At 39.5% G+C, this 18,707-nt stretch overlaps 1 protein-coding gene across 3 annotated transcripts in view; it reads right to left on the reverse strand.

Moving 5' to 3' along the window:
• Positions 1 to 1,178: 1,178 nt before the first annotated feature.
• LOC122650303 (choline/ethanolaminephosphotransferase 1) overlaps positions 1,179 to 18,707 on the reverse strand; it is a 44,394-nt gene continuing 26,865 nt past the window's right edge. For all 3 annotated transcript variants that reach the window (XM_043843692.1, XM_043843693.1, XM_043843691.1), the window contains exons 11-19: positions 12,358 to 12,427; positions 11,911 to 11,974; positions 11,709 to 11,749; positions 11,520 to 11,604; positions 5,117 to 5,179; positions 4,412 to 4,470; positions 4,240 to 4,292; positions 3,767 to 3,839; positions 1,179 to 1,545 (exon numbers count right to left, since the gene is read on the reverse strand). In XM_043843692.1, the coding sequence (XP_043699627.1) occupies positions 1,524 to 1,545; positions 3,767 to 3,839; positions 4,240 to 4,292; positions 4,412 to 4,470; positions 5,117 to 5,179; positions 11,520 to 11,604; positions 11,709 to 11,749; positions 11,911 to 11,974; positions 12,358 to 12,427 (530 nt within the window). In that variant the 3' untranslated portion in view covers positions 1,179 to 1,523. The remainder of the gene's footprint in view (positions 1,546 to 3,766; positions 3,840 to 4,239; positions 4,293 to 4,411; positions 4,471 to 5,116; positions 5,180 to 11,519; positions 11,605 to 11,708; positions 11,750 to 11,910; positions 11,975 to 12,357; positions 12,428 to 18,707) is intronic.

Here is an 18,707-nt window from a genome sequence, read left to right on the forward strand (position 1 = left end):
TGGATATCTAAGGAATGGGTTAAACTGGCCATGTGTCAAATCTCAAACTCAAAGACAATCATATTCCATAACATATATGTCACTGCATTCTCTCTTAGTCCATGCACCTTCTTTGTAATCCTGAATGTTTCAATGCTTTACTTTGTCACTCGACAAACAACAAACAACTTCATTTGAACTGAAACTTGAAAGCTACGCAGGAGATGCTAAGGTCTAACCTATCCAAATTTGTACCCCATCCGACTTGCCCCATGGCAAAACTAAATATGCTACCCACCTTTGGAAAAGCTAGTCTTATATTTAAGGACTAAGTTTCCCTCCACCCATCATCCTAGGATTCACAAACCCCTCCTTGGGTTTCAATATGTTCCCAAATACCATCCTGATACCCTTTCACACCCCTCCCGCCCCACGGTGAGGTGAATGGGATCGCATTCACCGTGGGTGGAGGGAAACTCAGTCCAATATTTAATATACTTGGGGATGAACATCCCTTCACAAAACTACTGTTGTAATTCTCCAGCATCTGCATGGCTTCAGCAATGCCGCGGAAGCAAATTGTACATGATCAAGTCCTAATAACATTTACATCTGCATTCGGCAAAAAGAACATACACAAGAAAATTCCTTTTGGCAAAGTGGATGCTAGTATAGTAGAGTAGATGGCGGTGCAGTTCCTACAACCTGATTCTTGCCACGGGTATGCAAGCAAAACAAAGTATGAATCATTTAACGGATAAAGGACAACATGTATTGGCCAGTGTCAAAGAAGGGAATGCAAATCAATCTTGTAGCCACAATTTGTTGTACATTTTCCCTTACATTATCAATGGTTCAAAGTGGTTCAACGATTTGTGTTTTTTTCACCATTTTTGGTCTGTACACAAGTAGGAGAGGATGGGCCACCAGTCACTAAATCCCCCCCCCCTTTTTTTGGCAGGCCATGGGTATCGATAGTAAACAACCAAAATGTCTACTTGAAATGCTAGAAATTTGTACCACAACACTCATTAATTCCTCAGTTCAACATGCAATTTCTTCATTACATTTAAAAATAAAAAGAGTACCGACAAAATCTTAATAACAGGAACATAAAAATTCTAATATCAGGAACACAGTTAACCTCAAGTGAATTTATACTTCGAACAGGAAAAAGATAATCAGTAACAACAACAGGATTTACTGAACTGGAACTTGTGCACTGAATTCTGTTAAAATTCCACCATCAGCCACACTCGGATGAAATTAAATTTGCTGAGCAACATTGGGAGAATGGGATTGATCCCCAACTGGAGAAATGTACGAGGAACACCCAAATATACATTACCTCTAGTTGTTGACCGAATATGAGCATATTAAGCTGAGGGAGTTTGTACAATAAACCAGAATATGATAATCAAAATCAGTGAGCTGTAACGTGAGGAAAAATAGAAGCCTTTCCAGATTTTGCCAAATCAAACCGCCACCTATATGGTACATGTATGTGGCAAGAAACATGCCCCTCAAAGACATATAGGCTGCACTTAAGCTTCTTTCCTTGTTATCCTGTCATTTATAGTATAGGAATAGTAAGAAACAGATAGACTTAGGCAAATTTCTAGAATATTTGTGCCAAGGGATAATCGTTATGATTGATCTTAGCATCCAGTATCCAAATTTTCAAAAGCTCCAAGACTTCGGATAAAATCAACATTTGAGAATGTTTGAATAATTGAAAGTTATGAAAAACTAAAATTTGAGGTCAAGATTTAGGATTTTCCTAACTTTTATTTAAGTTTAGGTTATTTTTATATAACCCAATAAAACGCATATGAATAATGAATTAAAGTACAACATACTACAAGAAAATGATGGTTTTGTTAATTAGAAAAGTAAATTTCTTCCCACCACAAAATACTTTTATAGAAGGAATATTACAATGTACAAAACTTGTCTATGTAAGAAACATAAATCAGTGTTGCGTTGACATGAAAGTACCATGGGAAAATAATCAATATGCTTAATTTAAAAGGGCAAAAACTTATCAATGTAAGAAAACATAAATCAGAGTTGGGTGGATATGAAAATAGAATTGGAAAATAATCAATATGCTTTAATTAAAGGGTTCATCTGCTTGTAACAGAGAGGATTACAAACAGAATTTGTAACCGGAGTTTTCTTTTTGCCCCTTCTGCAATGACGTGGCACTAGAATGGAGGGTTTAAAAATGTAGTTTCATAAAATAATCCAACACTACCGTAGGACCCAACAAGAGGGAGCCTCCGACCACCATGGTCGTTTCCAACATTCATGGCGATTCCTACCGTACTAAAATCCTCTTCCCTGATGCCAAATCCTCTGGAGGATTGCTCTGCCGCCGCTGCTACACTATTACCAGAGTCGTGCGACCTAGTTGACTGTTCCTGGACAACGGCATTGCAAGACGAGAGAGAGAGAGAGCTGCCGCCTCTGAGCAGAAACAACTATGGAAGAAAGAAACCAATATTATGCAACGGATTTTGATTTTGCTATTCTGATTGTGACAAAGGATCAAGGACGGATGAAGGTGTTCTGTTAACCGGAACGAGTCTTCCAAGGACAGTATCCCATTCAAATTCACCCCATTTTCAAAACGTGATTGACATGCAGATGAAGCAATCGCAGGAGCCGGACAGTAACAAAAAACCCAAAGGAGAAGCTATGAAGGCAGGAGTTGTATGAAACAAATGAGGAAGAAATCTCTAAAACTGGTACCATTCGGTGTGAGGAAGGTGAGGAATATGGTAATGCAATATGCAAGATTCCTTGTCCCATCCAATTGAGGGCACTGGCACCATTGGTAGAGGAAATAAGCCTCTCGGCAAAGATCATAAAGCTTCAAACTAGACAGTAGACAAAGAAAGTTCTGCAAGAAATACAAATGTCAAATCCAAAAAATTCGTCCAAAGGGAAGAAACAGAAGGTGAGAGTGAGAAATTCTACTTCCTCATGGAATCGCCCGCCATTATTGAGCTTCGACGCTTGAAAGATGGTGAAAGCAGAGAGCAAGCAATGAAGAAGAAAGGCGTTCGCAGTTCGACCGAGGATAGGGAGAGGGAGAGGGAGGAGACGATGAAATTACAAAAGAGAAAAATCCCACCCTAGAAAGAGTGACAGATATAGCAAGGGTAAGAAAGAAAAGAAAATATGGTTACAACAGTCACTTTAGCCATCTTGGTTACAAACAGATTTTCCCTTAATTAAAAGGGGAAAAGTATTTATTTTGGCCAAAATTTTGGAATTAGTCCAGAGATCAGAAATATCTATTAACAAGTAGGTTTGCATTCTAAAAACAGCAGTGCTGTGCTGCAACCCTGCTTTTGGAAAAATAAACCACCATACACACATGCACCCATGCATCTCCGTCAAAACAGGCCATCATGCTGCCAAGGCACATTACTAATACATGTTTTTTGACAAGTTGGAAAATTTATCAAGCCATATTTCTTTTGTTTTTCTGACAAGTGGCCCGCGATTGTTATATACACATATTTAAGAATTCTTTTAAAAGTTTTTAGCCAGGTCACTGGGATAGAGCTAACATCATTATTTCCAAATTTTCTTCGTGTGCCAATAGAATAATGCATTATAGAGTGAAATGAACTTTGAATCCAAGTCTGTCATGTCAGCATACAGAATTTTCCAACTTAAAAGCTCCCACTTCAAGGAGTTAACATCATTGGTAATCTATTAGGTTTGAATATGCCAGATAATTTCTTTAACAGGATACATAAAGGAGCACACTCACCTGAAACAGTAGATTCCTAGAGCAGAGGTGATTTCATGAGTGACAGACGTGGCAAAGTGCAAGTAGAGTGTCACTGATTCAAAAGAAAAAAGAAACTTAAGCAACAAAATATATAAACATGATAATAATTGGTACTCCAGACCACTAAAATGAAAAGTACTGGTATAACATGTGCAGAGAATATTAAAAGCCACACGTAACCACATTAAATGCATCCAAGCAACAAAATCCGTTCAGATAATTCTTTCTGTAACTGTCAGACAAACGGAGACAGACACAAAAATGAGAGACTCAGAAATTCTCAGCAAATGAACTGAACTGAGCATAGAAGATTGTCAAATAAACAAAGATAGACACAAATGTGAGACCAAGAAATAGCTAATCAAATGAAATGAGCATAGAAGTAGCTTTTGTTCTGAAAGAAAGACTGCTATTGCTGCAAATGCACAAAACTATCACGTGCAACATTTTACCTGTGAATATACAGTAACCAAGAATAACCCAGCTCTCATCAACTAAAGGAACTCTGCACACAGGGGAAACAGAAAGAGCTTTTAAGTTGGAAACGTGTCAACCATTAGATATAGCTGGAACAACAGGTCCATTAATTAAACACACGATGATAGGAATAATATTATCACATACCCATCATTGATCCTGGCAGTGAGTGCATTTGCAATGGCAAATGGAAGATACAACAGTGACTGCTCAAATTAAAATGCAGATTTCATTACACTGGGCACTCTTGCTAGAAATCTAGACTATAAATTCAGGAATATTGCAAAAGACAAGAAAAGAAAAAAGATTCGTATAACTAGTTTAATAAAAGACTCGGATAACTTAATACAGAGGAAAAATGTAAATAGATAATCACCTTACAAAAATCACCTCAAAGTTTCAGCTTACAAATTCAAAACAATTTGTTGGAATCAAGGGAAACAGAAAACTACAAAAAACTCCTCATATTTCATTATCAGAAATTTCAAGAGAATGGGATTTGGAAAATACAAAAGATTATCCTAAAAAACCTAACTGAAACGTGTAACAGTACAGAAAAAGAAGAGCAGAAAGCACAATCAGTAACAGACAGGCCTGCAGAAGCCACCAATATATTTTTGAGCAGGCAACTTGGTCGGTGGTTAGTTGTCCGATGGTGAAGATGGGCTCTGCATCCATATCTATAATGTGCATGCCCCAGACTTTCCCAACTTAACAAAGCCAGTAATGTGGTAATAATCCAGGTCAGCAGGATGAGAGCCCACGAAAAAACAACCCAAGAAATTGGACAGAATTTACTATGCAAAACATATTCATGAATCAGAGTTACATGCACCAAGAAAAGCAACATACCATGCACATTCCAGTTTTTAAGCCCTTGGGTTCATCGCACAAGTGAGCCAGAACCGTTCTTCCCTGCCAAAACATGAGTTTTCATCTCAGACTGTAAAATGAAAAGGAAGACGACCTAGTAACACCAAATGCTAACTAAAAGGTCCATCAATACGCATGCTATACAAGTTTATCTTTTTTTAATCAAATAGATACAGTTACTGTTTGCATATTGGTGAGTCTGAATTATGTAACATATAGTTCGTTTTAGATAAGCGTAAAGGAGGGCACTTCAATTTGCCATCATATATTATTAATGCTTGTATAGGTGAAGTATGGTCTCCCAGTAGCCAGTGGTTAGAGTGGAAACCTTGGAGTTAGGCCCTTAGAGGGTTACTCCACCATGCAAGTCAGCCTGAACAGAAATAATGGCTTGCCACTGGTGACTGAAACGGGATTTCTACAAACTGTCTTGGTTTGTACATAACATGAAATTATTTAAACAAAAAAAAAAAAGAGGCAGAACAACATAAAAAAGGGCAAAGAGTAACAAAATGGTGCTTTGCGAAAAATAAACTGAAAAACAGAGGGAGAAAGATAGAGAAATGCTTGTGGACAACACTATAATATGAGTAATTACACATTAATAATTTTAGTTGTGTAGATAGGATCATAGTTGTCATGGTGCCGCCATGGCATCCTGGCGCTGGAGAAACTGGCATATCGACCTTCGACATGGCTCATGTATAAATATCGCCCGATATGGCATACATGGCGTCGCCATGGACGCCATATCACGATATATGGGCATATCGGTCGATATAAGTGTAAAAAACTCAGGTTTTAAATTTTTTTTTTTTAAAAGCTTAAATGCTTTTTCCTTCATTTGTATTGGTCACATTAACATTAAAAATTAAAACCATTAAAGATTAAACAGTACACTTTAGTAGTATTCCCTAAATCCCTAATTGGAATTGAAATTTGGGGATTTTAGAAATCGCAAAGTTTGTCAAGACAGAAGAGAGACTTCGTGAGACGTTTGGAGACTAAAGGAGTCAAGAAGACGAAGAAGTGAGAAGAAGAAGAAGAAGAAGAACTGAAGCTGCAAGTCTGCAACTCTTGGCAAGTTCGAACCCCTCCGGCAACCTCCAGGTAAGTAATTTTTTATTTTTTATTTATTTGGTTCTTCTTCTTCTTCTCCAATCTCCTCCCAGTCCTCCGGCGAGTGCGACTCGATCCTTCTTCTTCAGTTCTTCTCACTTCTTCGTCTTCTTCACTTCCGGTAACTTTCCCCGTCAGTTCTTCTTCTTCTTCTTAACTTCTTCTTCTTACCTTGCAGTTGCAGGTTTGCACACAGTGACAGACCTCTCAGTTTTTTTTGTTTTTTTTTTCCTTTTTTCTTCTTCTTGCCTTGTAGTTGCAGGCTTGCTTACAGTCGCAGACCTCTCAGTTTTTTTTTTTACTTTTTTCTTCTTCTTGCCTTGCAGTTGCAGGCTTGCACATAGAAAGAGAAGGTGTTTTTTTTTTATCTTCTTCTTGCCCTGCACACAGCCACACATACACAATTACACACACAGAGACAGGGAGAGAGTCGAGAGACAGAATGGGGGGGGGGGTGGAGGGATTTATTACAGCCAGTAGTTCTCTCAGTTTTTTTTTTTCCCCTTCTTCTTGCCTTGCAGTTGCAGGCTTGCACAGTCACAGAGATGGTGTTTTTTTATATTTTTTCTTCTTCTTACCTTGCACACAGGCACACAGGCACACATACACAGTTATTTGATAGGCTAATCTATGTTTTCATACTTTCATGTACACTAATGGATATTACACTTTCATGAATTAAACCATAGTATATTAGTAGTACACTTTCATGCTGATTTTTGATGTTATAGGATATATACTATAGCATACTAAATGACATTAAAAATAGAAAAAATAAAAAATAAAACATGGTCGACATGCTCAACATGTCGATATATCGACGTGACACCCCTCCACTGACTTGGATATGGATAGGATGCATTGGCATTGATACACTTTCATTGGGGTGATTCCACCTCTGCTCCCTACGGCACACCCTTGCAGCCACCCTTCCTGCAGCACCCCTTCCCTCCCCAGCTCTCCACCCCATCCCACCACTTGTAAAAATGGAGGGAGGAGAGAAAAACCAAACAGAACATACAAATAAAGTACATACAATGCATAAAAGCTACAACGACTGCCCATTCTTGTTGACTGAAATATTCAAAAAGGGAGGGGAAAATATCAAAACATTGTTTTACTTTGCTTTGTTTCTATTAATCCAATGGCAACAACTCCAAGATGTCAATGGAAAGAGAAAACAAAACCGCACTTCTTTATCCTCTACTCACCCCAAAAGACAGAAAAAGACTAACTAAAAATAAGAAACTGCGACCCAAGTATAGAGCAGTCCAGCTGGCTACTTTCCCTCATTGGCAGGAATTCGACAGGGATCCCCTTATCCCCCTACTTTTTTTTTATGAATAAAATTCATTAACCAAAAGAGAGAAAGGGGGAGGGAGATACAAGCACAAACCAAAAAGAAAGCCCTGCCTAATCAGAGAAAAGACTTACAATAAAGGGGAAGAGCCCAGACTATAACCAGGGCACTAAAAGAGGGCAGATGCCTGAACTAAAAGCAACCAAAACCATCCATTGTGAAGGAAACTATCCAGGATCCATTGGCTCACGTTAGAGGGCATGACCTCTGATATCCGAGCTTAGAGGCAAAGTCCTCTCCGAGCAGGGCAAGGAATAGGTAATGTAGGGACGGTTCTTAGGAAAAGCAGGGGAGCTAGGATGACGGCAGCAAAAAACTCGAAGGGACAGGGGGGTAATGGACTGGGGCGCAGAGGAGATCAACCCAATGTTGGAGTTTAGGTCCAAACGGGGGTTAGCTAGAACGCACGGGTTAGAGCAATGGGTCGAATGGGTAGAAGGGGCTGGCCCATTAAGACCAGCAAGATCAACCAAAGGTAAGCAGGTGATAGGCTGGGCCGGAGAGAGAATGGCCAAAGGGGGAGTAGGGACCACAGGAGAGCCCACCCCAGGGGGAACATTAAGGGATCGAGGAACTAAAAAAGATCTGACTTGCCCTTTGAGGAAGGGGGTAATCCCTAGGCTCAAAGGTATAGGCCTGGGAGAACACGATAGAGGGTAGTTTTTGGGAGGAGAGACATCAAGGAGAGGGGAAGGGTTCCCAGATTGCAGAGGAGACTCAGACTGTTGGGGCAGGGGGAGATCATTTGCCAGAGAAGGCGATCTCATCGCAAAGGACTCCTTTTCAAGATTGGCTGCAGGGGTATCCTCGAGGACAATGTTGAGATCTTGAGAATCCACTTCGTCAGAGGCCAGGGCTGCAAATCGGTTGTGACCCAAGGTTATAGCAGGATGATGGACCATCAGTAGGTCAATGTGACCAGAGGAGAGACCGCTAGGAGCTCCAGTAGCCTGAAAACTCATACGATGGTGATTTCGGTGTCACCGGGTTCGAGTTCGGCCTCTGCAAGTTGAAGGGCTCCTACGACGAAGGTTGTCATAGATGGTGTGGTTGTCGCAGGCAGCTTCAGCAGAAACTGGGGTCTCTTCTAGGGCTCCAGAGTCATTTTTTGGAGAGCAGAGATTTGAATTGTGGCTGAACTTCTTGCAGACCAGACAATGCGGAGGGCGCCAGTTGTAATGGATGTTAAAAGGCGAATGAGTCTCCATTGTTCACCTTGATGAAGAAGGGCAAGGGATCACTAGCGGAAACTTCAACGCAGATTCTGGCGTAAGCCAAACGGTCTTTCCTCATGGTTCTTATATCAGAGAAAAGGGGAGTACCAACAACTGTACCAACAGTGTTGAGTCCCTCCGTGCACCAGAAGTGGAGAGGAAGCCCAGGGAGAGAAATCCAGAGGAGGGTGGAGGACAAATCAACATTGCGGAGTTGTAGTTGCCGGTAAGGGTGTCAATCTGGAACCGAAACCGCCCGCGTAAAACCGTACCAAACCGCACCTTTGCAAAAACGGTACGGTACGGTATGGTCAAACGATATTGACCACGGTACGGTACAGTAACGGTTTTTACGGTCATACTGTCGGTATGTACCAAAACCATACTATTTTACCGAATTTGTACCGTAACCGTACCGTTTTAGGGCGTAAACATGTAAAAATGAAAAATAAAAGAGCATACACCATACGGTGATACACTAAATACTAATATCTGAAGGCTAAAAGCCTAAAGCTAAAAGCCTAAAATCGAATTTCATACCGTTTTGAATATCGTTTTGTTAAAACCGAATTTCATACCGTTTATATACCATACCGAAACCGTAACGTAGCGGTATGGTAACGGTATTGGAAATAGGACTCCTAAACGGTACAATACGGTAACGGTATTAAGTACCTATTTTTTGTACCGTACCGTATTACCAAAACCGTACTAGTTGACACCCTTAGTTGCTGGTGCCATTGGCTGAGAAAGATAGGCTTCTTCCCTACCTGCTAGGAGCCACCTTCTAGAGTGCGGATCTTGTCGAGTTCATCAGAGAACTTGAAGATAAAAAATCCATTATCCAGAAGCAAGAATTTAAGATTCCCTTGAGCTCTCCACTATTGGAGAGTGAAAGCTTAACGATGTGAAAAGGGGGTCTGGAACCCAAGAAATGTCCAACCAGACAGTTGCCCTAGAGCTTGACTTTATCATCGAGTAAACCAGAAGGGCAAAGAGCAATTTTAGAGCTTCCTTCCACAGAAGGAGCTACGTAATGAAGGGAAAGACCTTCTCTCAAATGTTGAGGGGCAGGGCCAAACAGGGAGTCCCACGGTGGGGGAGAAGAGGAGTAAGGAGGAGAGGAAGGAACTGGGCCAAGGAATGACGAAAGGGGAGGAGAGGGTGAGGATGACAAAGGCATCTCACGCAAGCCAACCAACCAAGGGAGTTGATGGACGAGATAATGGAGAGGCCTTCAGGCCAGTTGGGATGGCCGTTGAGCAAGAAGACAAGGGTTTTTTACATTTCTTACAAGATGGGAGGTCTTGGGGACATGAAGGTGGTGGGAGTGAAAAGGAGTAGAGTTTACTTGGAGTGGGTTCTTATCCCCCTACTTATTCACCCTAGCCTTTGAAGTCCTCTTTAGGACCCTCAAGCTTTGCACAGACAAGCAGCTCATATCCCCAATCCCAAAGTGTAAGGCTCTCAAGCTCACCCACCTGGCTTTTGCTGATGACCTTATGATTTTCATCAAAGCTTCCCTAAACTCCCTTAAGACAATCATGTCTAGTCTCCAGCCTTTTGAGAATTTATCAGGTCTCCACATCAACACGGGAAATCCCTTTTGTTCTTGGGTGGCGTTTATTATGTAAACAAAGCATTATTCTCTCAGGCGACTAGCTTCTCCATTGGGCAATTTCCGGTCAAATACTTGGGTCGCCCCCTGATTCCAGCTAAATTATCTGCCCATCACTGTACTCCCATGCGACTAAAAGACAGGTTGCAATTCCTACTAATATAACTGAATTTAGGAGGGCGGGCCTTAGTGCAACGGTAAGGGTTGCTCCATTGTGACCAAGTGGTCACGGGTTTTGAGTCTCGAAACAGCCTATTTGTGAAAACAAAGGTAAGGCTGCATACATCATGATCCTCCCTAGAGCCCGCAGTGGCGGGAGCCTCATGCACTGGGTATGCCCTTTATAACTGAATTTAGAAGCTGAAACTGCCTGCTAGTCCTTCTGGCAAAGTATATTTCTTGTCACAGCACAGAACTGGGATCAAATCCCTCCTTCACATCTCTTCTCCCCCTCACCCCCAATAAAATCATATATATATATATATATATATATATATATATATATATATATATATATATGGGATTTTCTTATTAACACCCCTGAAGGTGTCAAATAATTTATAACCTTATTTTTTTGCCCTTCAGGTATAACATACATTTGTTTTTTCCAATGAGGGTAAATATTATCATTCACATGCCTACTTGAAAAATGTGCATGACAATGACACCTTTTGATAATGACATGATGATATCTCACTTTCAAATTAGTTTTGAAAAACCCTTTTATACCCTTAACTTTAAGAACTTTCGAGAATAAGATAAGGGACAATTATAAGGTTTAAGAGTTCTAAATACACCTATAGGGGTGTCATTCAGACACTCCCTCGGCCCTACATATATGTATATATATATATATCATGGCTTCATCAATAATGGCTCCCACATAGAAACCTGGATACCGCACCGGCTAGCACATTGGCACCATGACAACTATGGCACCCATACATCACAGGACTTTTAGCACTACAGACACAAGATATAATGTTTGGAAGAAAAAAAAATGCAAATCAAAAAGGTCTGATAAAATAAATCAAAGATTGGGCAAGTGTATAAAATGCACTGGTATCTTACCACAAGAAAACCAAATGCAAGTCCAGTTCCCACCACAAATAGATGTGGATAGCTCCCAATAATATCATTAGGAGACAAATAGTCCCTGCACAATGAATCAACCAATAGAATTTTGTATGCAGCCTGATATGCCTCTTAAAGCAAAAACAAACATAAAGCAAGAAGGGATTGAAAAGTATTAGAATATACCACACTAGAACTCCTCCAAGAAGCACTACAAAAGGGTAAAGCTAGCAAGAAAAGATAGATCTTTTAGGAGAAAAAGAAATCATGAGTCAAGAATTGAACAGAAACAGTTTATACTGTAAAAGGCTAAAGCTGGCAAGAAAAAGATAGATCTTTTAGGTGAACAAGAAACCAGGAGTGAAGTACTGAACAGAAACAGTATTACCATTGCCAATGCCAGAAGCATGCTTCCTCTTCTTGCTTGCACGACTTTATAGACATTGTATACGCTGAAAGGAACATAATAAGAAATAAGATAAGCAATAGTGTACAGTGTACCTTACTGAACAACAGCTATGAAATTCCTCAGTTAAATAGTACACACAAGTTTAAAATTAATCATTTGCAATTTACATTTAACAAGTATGGCAGAGATACATTCAGATGCATCTAATCTATGACAGAATGTATACCAAGTCCATGTTCCCATACAGAAGCCTTGTGCCAAATTGGGTACTCCAAGGGGACTCAAAAGCCGCAAATATCAATAACATAAATGGTTATTTGTTATTACAGCCAAGAGCACTCCAAAAGGGAATAACAGATTCAAATCTCCACACACAAAAATTTTTAAAATATTCACTTGACCATTCAAAGGTGTACTACCACTTACTTGAATGCTACAGTTGGAATAACAGCAAAAGCCATCATATTATATAACACAAGCCTGTATGTTGGGACATCTGGCAAGTAGAAAGAAAATGAGGAAGTCAAAATTTTGAACTAAATTGGTTTAAAAAATATATATATGAAAGTACTATTTAAAATGGAGAGATTGGAAAGATAAAAGAATGACACATAACCAAGCCTATTGATGAGATCCGAGGCAACAATTGCAGAACAACAAGTAAAAAAATCAAAATCAACCTTAATATTTAAAAGGTCTAGGGAAGTCATTATTTATTTTATTTTTTTTTTTGGGGGGGGGGGGGAGGGGGGAGGGGGAGTTGGTTTATGTAATTTGGTCAGCAAATAGTATGACCCAACAGCTGAAGTTAACTACCTATACTTCAGTTTGACTTAAGAAATGTGTGCTTTGCAAATATACCAATGGTTTGGCTCAAAGCAACAAATGGTCCTAATAAAGCACAAGAAATCAGAGAAAGACAATTGTTAAAACAAAAGATGTAGAAACTAATGGATATATAATCAACAGGGACCTTTTAGCGGGAGAAATTACTTCACCATGTCCCAATACAGGTGATATCTCATTATCTAGGTAGCATGTTTCATGATTTTGCAATTTTAGAAACCTTATTCTCCAATTAGTAAGAAAAGAGTAAGAATCTCTGGCTACATAATTTAAGTAAAGTTACCCAGAATTAATGGTAGTTCAAAGGGGGTCTTTTCTTCATTCTCTTTTCGAATACCTACTATACCCATCCCAACTCCCCACAGGCCACGACAGAGTTTTCCCATACCCTTTCGGGGAAAATTTGGAAATCCTTGGCCCCCTAAGCGTAAGGCCTCGGTGGGGGGAAATCAACAATTAGAGGGAGAGAAGTTGATGAAAGGCAGGTGGAGAACGAGAGAGTTAAAAAGAAGAATCTGTGAGGTAGATTGCAGCATATAATTCAAATCATAAAAGGTTGAAAAGATGTATATCTATGGCGTAATATGAGATACAGGTGAAAAAGGGGTACCAGTCAAGATCATACCACTTTTAGGAAGTGTTTGCCAATGTGATGTATTCAATAATGGGTCTGTCAATGGTTCAAAATCTAGGTTGAAAGCACCAAGATTTTGCAAAATATTTCAGTTGTGAAACTGGGTGCGACTCAGTAGGAATGCAGGGTTTCAAAAAAAATTTTGGCATTTTGGCCGAAATTTCAGTTTCGACTTTCAACTTGGTTTCGGTACAAAACAGTACATATAAAAGCACTGTTTCGATCAAAATTTCAGTTTCTGTTTCTCTTGTTAGAGGGGGAAAACTCCCAAACAAAATCCCAGCCTAGGTATTTTTTTGCCAAATCACTTAATTTTCTTGGTGGAACAAAATGTTGAAAACTACTACAACGAGGATTTGCTGCATTTGAACACCCAAAGGTTTCGAGTCTTCCCAGATCTCTATATGGTACAGACATAGAGTTGATGTAACAGTTTCACAGAGGTATTTTAACCTTGGTTGTGCACTTGTACTCAACTATTTATAATAATAGTTCATAAACTCGCCGAAATTTCCAGATAACGAGATGCTATGTCGAAATGAAAAAGTGTAATATTTCAGAAATTTCTGTCATCTCGTTTCGGATATTTCGGTCTAAAAAATGCACTGTTTCGCTGAAATTTCGGTTATTTCGGTCATTTCGTTTCGGTATTTCAGTCATTTCGGCATTTTACACCCAGAAATGGCCAAGCAAAACTCCGAGAAAAAAATACAATATTACGGCGAAATTTCAGTATCTCAGAAATTACAATCTGGCCAAAATGGCCTTCCGAAACGAGATTTAATACTATGCTTATAATAGCACTTGTGCAATTGTAGTTGTAACACTTTGCCATTGTGTAATATTAAATGTGTTTATTTTTTCATTCCTAATCCATATTTTAGTTGTTTTTCATTGACTTTTGTATGTTCTAATACTAAATTATGTGTAGAATAAGCTATATTTAAGAAAGTATACAAAAAGAATGTGTTTATTTTTTTCATTCCTAATCCATATTTTAGTTGTTTTTCATTGACTTTTGTGTGTTCTAATACTAAATTATGTGTAGAATAAGCTATATTTAAGAAAGTATACAAAAGGGGTCGGTGTACACTACCAACCTAGGGTATGAAACTAAACTACCATTTTGGGTTTTTTTGTCCAATCTAAAGATTCCAATATGTTTAGAAATGTTTAATTAAGGTTTCCCTGAAGTTTTGGGCCAAAATATGGCAATTTGACCACCGAAATGGGCAGATGAAACATATAGAGTTTCAGTCTTCCAGTCGAACCTTGGGTCTGACAACTTAGGAAAATACCAAAATTACTTCTGAATCAATAAAATAAAGGTAAAAAATTATCTGATCAAGACTGCTTTCAATCTGCAGACAGTTTGTCAATGTGCCACATGCAGCCATAGAATCTGCTTAACCCTAAAAATTGCCAACATGCATTTGAAACACCAATGGTTCAATGTTGGTCAAGATTGAATGCAATAAGATCATAATTATCTAGGAAAGTTTTGTCAAGGAGTCAAATTCAAAGGAAAAAAGGGTGTTCAAAAACACAGAATTTGCAAAATGTCCCAACACATCAATGGTCTGATTGATGTCAAATTAGAGTATCAATCAAGATCTCTTAGTCCATAAGGGTTAGTCAACATGCCAGACAGCCATGGGACCCTGATGTAGATCGAAATATGAAGAAAAAGAGGCCAAAACACTGTTCACGTGAACAGTGTCACAGCCCCTTAGTTTGCCTTGGTGTGAATGCTACTAGAAGTTTCTATTCTTAGCTTGTTTCCTTTTCTTGCAAGTTTCTAATTTTCTCTTACTTGTAAGGCAAGTATAACTGCCCATAAATATGTAATGCCCTTAGAGGCCCCCCGACCAACGATTATGATGAATGAGAATTGCCTTCTGTGCAAAGTTGTATTGTCCTATTGTGTGGATGAAGGGTTGAGAGGCCTGGCTGGTGAGAGCCAAAACCCTAGGGCTGATAGAGTCGAATCTCCATATCCCCCTTAACCTTGTATGTTCTTATTTTCTTCTTCTCTCCATCTTCTACACCAACCAAGCTTCATCCTTGCTGTGTTTTGTGAGTGCAACTACTGCAATCGATCACAGTTGAAGCCTGGAATTATTATTCAATCAAGTCTTGACTGCTGCTGTTGACCATCTTCAGAAGAAGGATTGAACTACCCTGTGAAAGACCTGTTTTTGCTCTGTTGCCAGCAATATTTGAATCAGCCTTTCTCTGAAGTTTGAGCTCTGTTCCAGACTTCCAGTAGGGCTTTGGAGGGTTGAATCAAATACACAAGAGGGCCACTCAATCCTAATTCCAGCCCAGTCTGCTGGCTGGTTTGGCCTATTGGTCTTAACCTTCTAATTTGGTGTTGCTTCCATATCTCCCAACTCCACCATCAAAATTGATTGAGATTTTCAGCAGTGTTTCTTCTCCGTAAAAGCACCATTTGATCCAAGTTTGGTTGCCTTCTCACAGCTGGTTTGGTTTGAAACCCTAACTTTCTAATTCTGCCCATTGTTACTATTTTGGTTTGTGGGTTTATTTGGGGCTAGGTTAACCCTAATCTAGTCTAACATTACTAACACTCTGTTTGCATGTCATGTGTCAGACCCGTAATAACCAATTATTTATAAATTGGGCCATAACCTGAATGATCATGTTGAGCCCACACAACTGATGAGATGGAATGTTGTCTGGAATCCACATAGGTATGGTTGATTGTTGCTTAGAGCCATGAGCAGTCTCATAAAATGCTTTGTCTTCAGTGAGTAACTAATTTAGGAATTTGACCAAATCCCGGGGCATAGCATATGATGGTGCAACTGAATGGTCAATTTCTTAAAGCCCATAACCACAAATATCCGTAAATTTAGAAATCCAGTAAGTCCAGTCCAAATAAATACTTATTGAGTGGAAAATTTAATTCACTAAGAAGAAGTCCACATCAATGAGATTTTGATGTTGCTGTCAGGAAGAAAGGGGGTAAGAAGCTGATACGATCCTGGGATCAAAATACCCTGTTGCATTCGCTATGGGCCCACCCAAATGCCAAATAGCCAAGTTACAAGGAAGGAGTGGGAAATCTGTAATTTATCAATGGTTTTCAAAGGGGAATGGTAAACTTGTAATAAAACAGAATTTGAAAGGGCTATTGGGTAACTCAATAGGAAAGGATGCAAGTGGGGATTATATTTATTAACAAGGGGTAGACTAGGAAGAAAGTTAAAATGATGGATAAGAGAGGATAAAAGAGAACAGGAGGAGCATTTGGAAATTGAAATAAAAAAATAAAAAATAAAAAAAAGAAATAAATTGTGGGGGAGGGGTATTGTCTTCAACCTCTAGCACAAACCAGAGGTGCAAAAACCAGTCTTAATTCGAAGGGAAAAACTCCTTTGTTAGGGAGCCATTAGACCTGAGATAACAGGGGCAAGACCTAACTACTGGTCCTCCCAAACAAGACCAATATCAAGTTGGAAGAACAGAGCAACTGGACAGGTCCGAAATCAAGCCTGGTGGTAGGACTAGGATCAGCCTGTTTGCAGGCTATGTTTCTCACGATAGGAGTGATTTTCGGGGCCAAGATTTGGGGATTTTAATCACCTATGGAAGACTGATTTACGCCCAGAATATTAGGTGGGAAAGAGCTGCATCGAGGATGATCAGGCTGCTACTACCAACCAGACATAGAAACCAGCAAAAAGTGATAGCAGGAAATAAAGAAGAAGAAACAGGAAGGAATAGAAGAGAGAGATAGGAAGAAGATCAAGCAGGGAAAGGGGAGGAGAAGAACCAAAGCCACACGGACAACCTCACAAGCTCACTATTTCATTCTCAAGTTTACTCCCACGAAGGGGATTACAATCATATATAAAGGAAACAATAAAAGACTCCTAATCGCAATCTAAAACTATAATGGAATCAAACTCTAAGAATAAAAATAGAGTTCCAAGCTAATTTGGACTCTCATTCCTACGTAGCTAACATCAATAAAGAAATAAACTTTAAATTATAAAATACTACACTTAATAGAAAATGTCCTGGACAGCCCCATTGAACCATAAAACCAGGTTTGGACCTGGTCTGCCTTGCCTTGGGTTCCCAAACTGAGTCAAATGGTCCAACCATGGATGTGCACCTGCATCAGAAGCCCTAGGCGACAGCTCTTCTAGAAAGCCAATCAACAGACAGCACCAGATTTGTCCAGCTAGATTGCTCCTAGAAAACTTTACGGGTCACAGTTTTAGCTATTCCAAATTTCAAATTTCAAACGGTCACAGCTGTAATTAAGAGCCCCTTCTATAAGCCTTTCAACAGCAGTAGCTACAGCCAGCTTTTATTCATTTTGTAAGAAGATTTTGTTAACATTCACCTTTGAAACCTCAACATTTGGATCCAGTATCACGCCTATGCTCCCCAAGTGGACTTTCATTAGGTGCGACGTGCCAGGCAATCAATCGGAGGCGCTCTATGGGCTGTAATAGTGATTAGTAGTCAAAATATCCCCCAGGGGAATTCATTGGCTACCGGATTTTTGGGCTGATCCTTCATCTATAAAAAAAATTCCTGTAATAACATGTTTTTGAGATTAATGATATGCTGCTGTTAGTTTTCTTCAGCATGTATTCACTGTGAATTTGTGAGGTGGGGTCCTCAACTGGTTGAGTGGATTCCTAAATAAATTGTGGGTCAATTTCCAGTCTCACTTCTTGTTTCTGCTCTCAGCTAGTACAGTCTTCTTTGCCAACAGATTCAGGTCAGCTTTAATCTTTTACACGAAACAGCAGATCCCCTGCCTTCCAGCCCTATTCCAGCTTGTTAGTTCTGTTCATGTTTCTCTGAATGTTGCTTTGCTTGATCCCGTAATTTCTGTCAGCATTAATTATCAGTTTTGTCTGTAGTTCTTTGATTTCTCATCAGTTTAATAACCAATTACAGCCCCTATTCTCTATGAGTTTTCCCTTCTATCAGTAGCACTCCCACCCCTAAAAATCAGAGAATCTTTCATCTTTTGTCCACTGGTTGTTCTGTCCAAAGGGGGGGGGGTTTAATCCAAGGTTTCTGGTCCTTTGACCCCTCTGTCTCAAGCTACTAAAATCTTCCAAATTCGTGCGTTCCAAATCATATTGATTTCTATGTTTCTACCTGTTTTATTAATATTTTCAGTTGAGAATTGAGATATCTGACCTGTTATCAGTACCTTAACAGTGATATGTAATATGTTCTGTCCATCAGCAGCCTAAGAACTGAAAACCAAACTCCCCAACTACGGTTAGGGTTTCCTAGATTG

Source organism: Telopea speciosissima, chromosome 2, assembly GCF_018873765.1.
Source record: "Telopea speciosissima isolate NSW1024214 ecotype Mountain lineage chromosome 2, Tspe_v1, whole genome shotgun sequence".
Classification (NCBI taxonomy): Eukaryota; Viridiplantae; Streptophyta; class Magnoliopsida; order Proteales; family Proteaceae; genus Telopea; species Telopea speciosissima.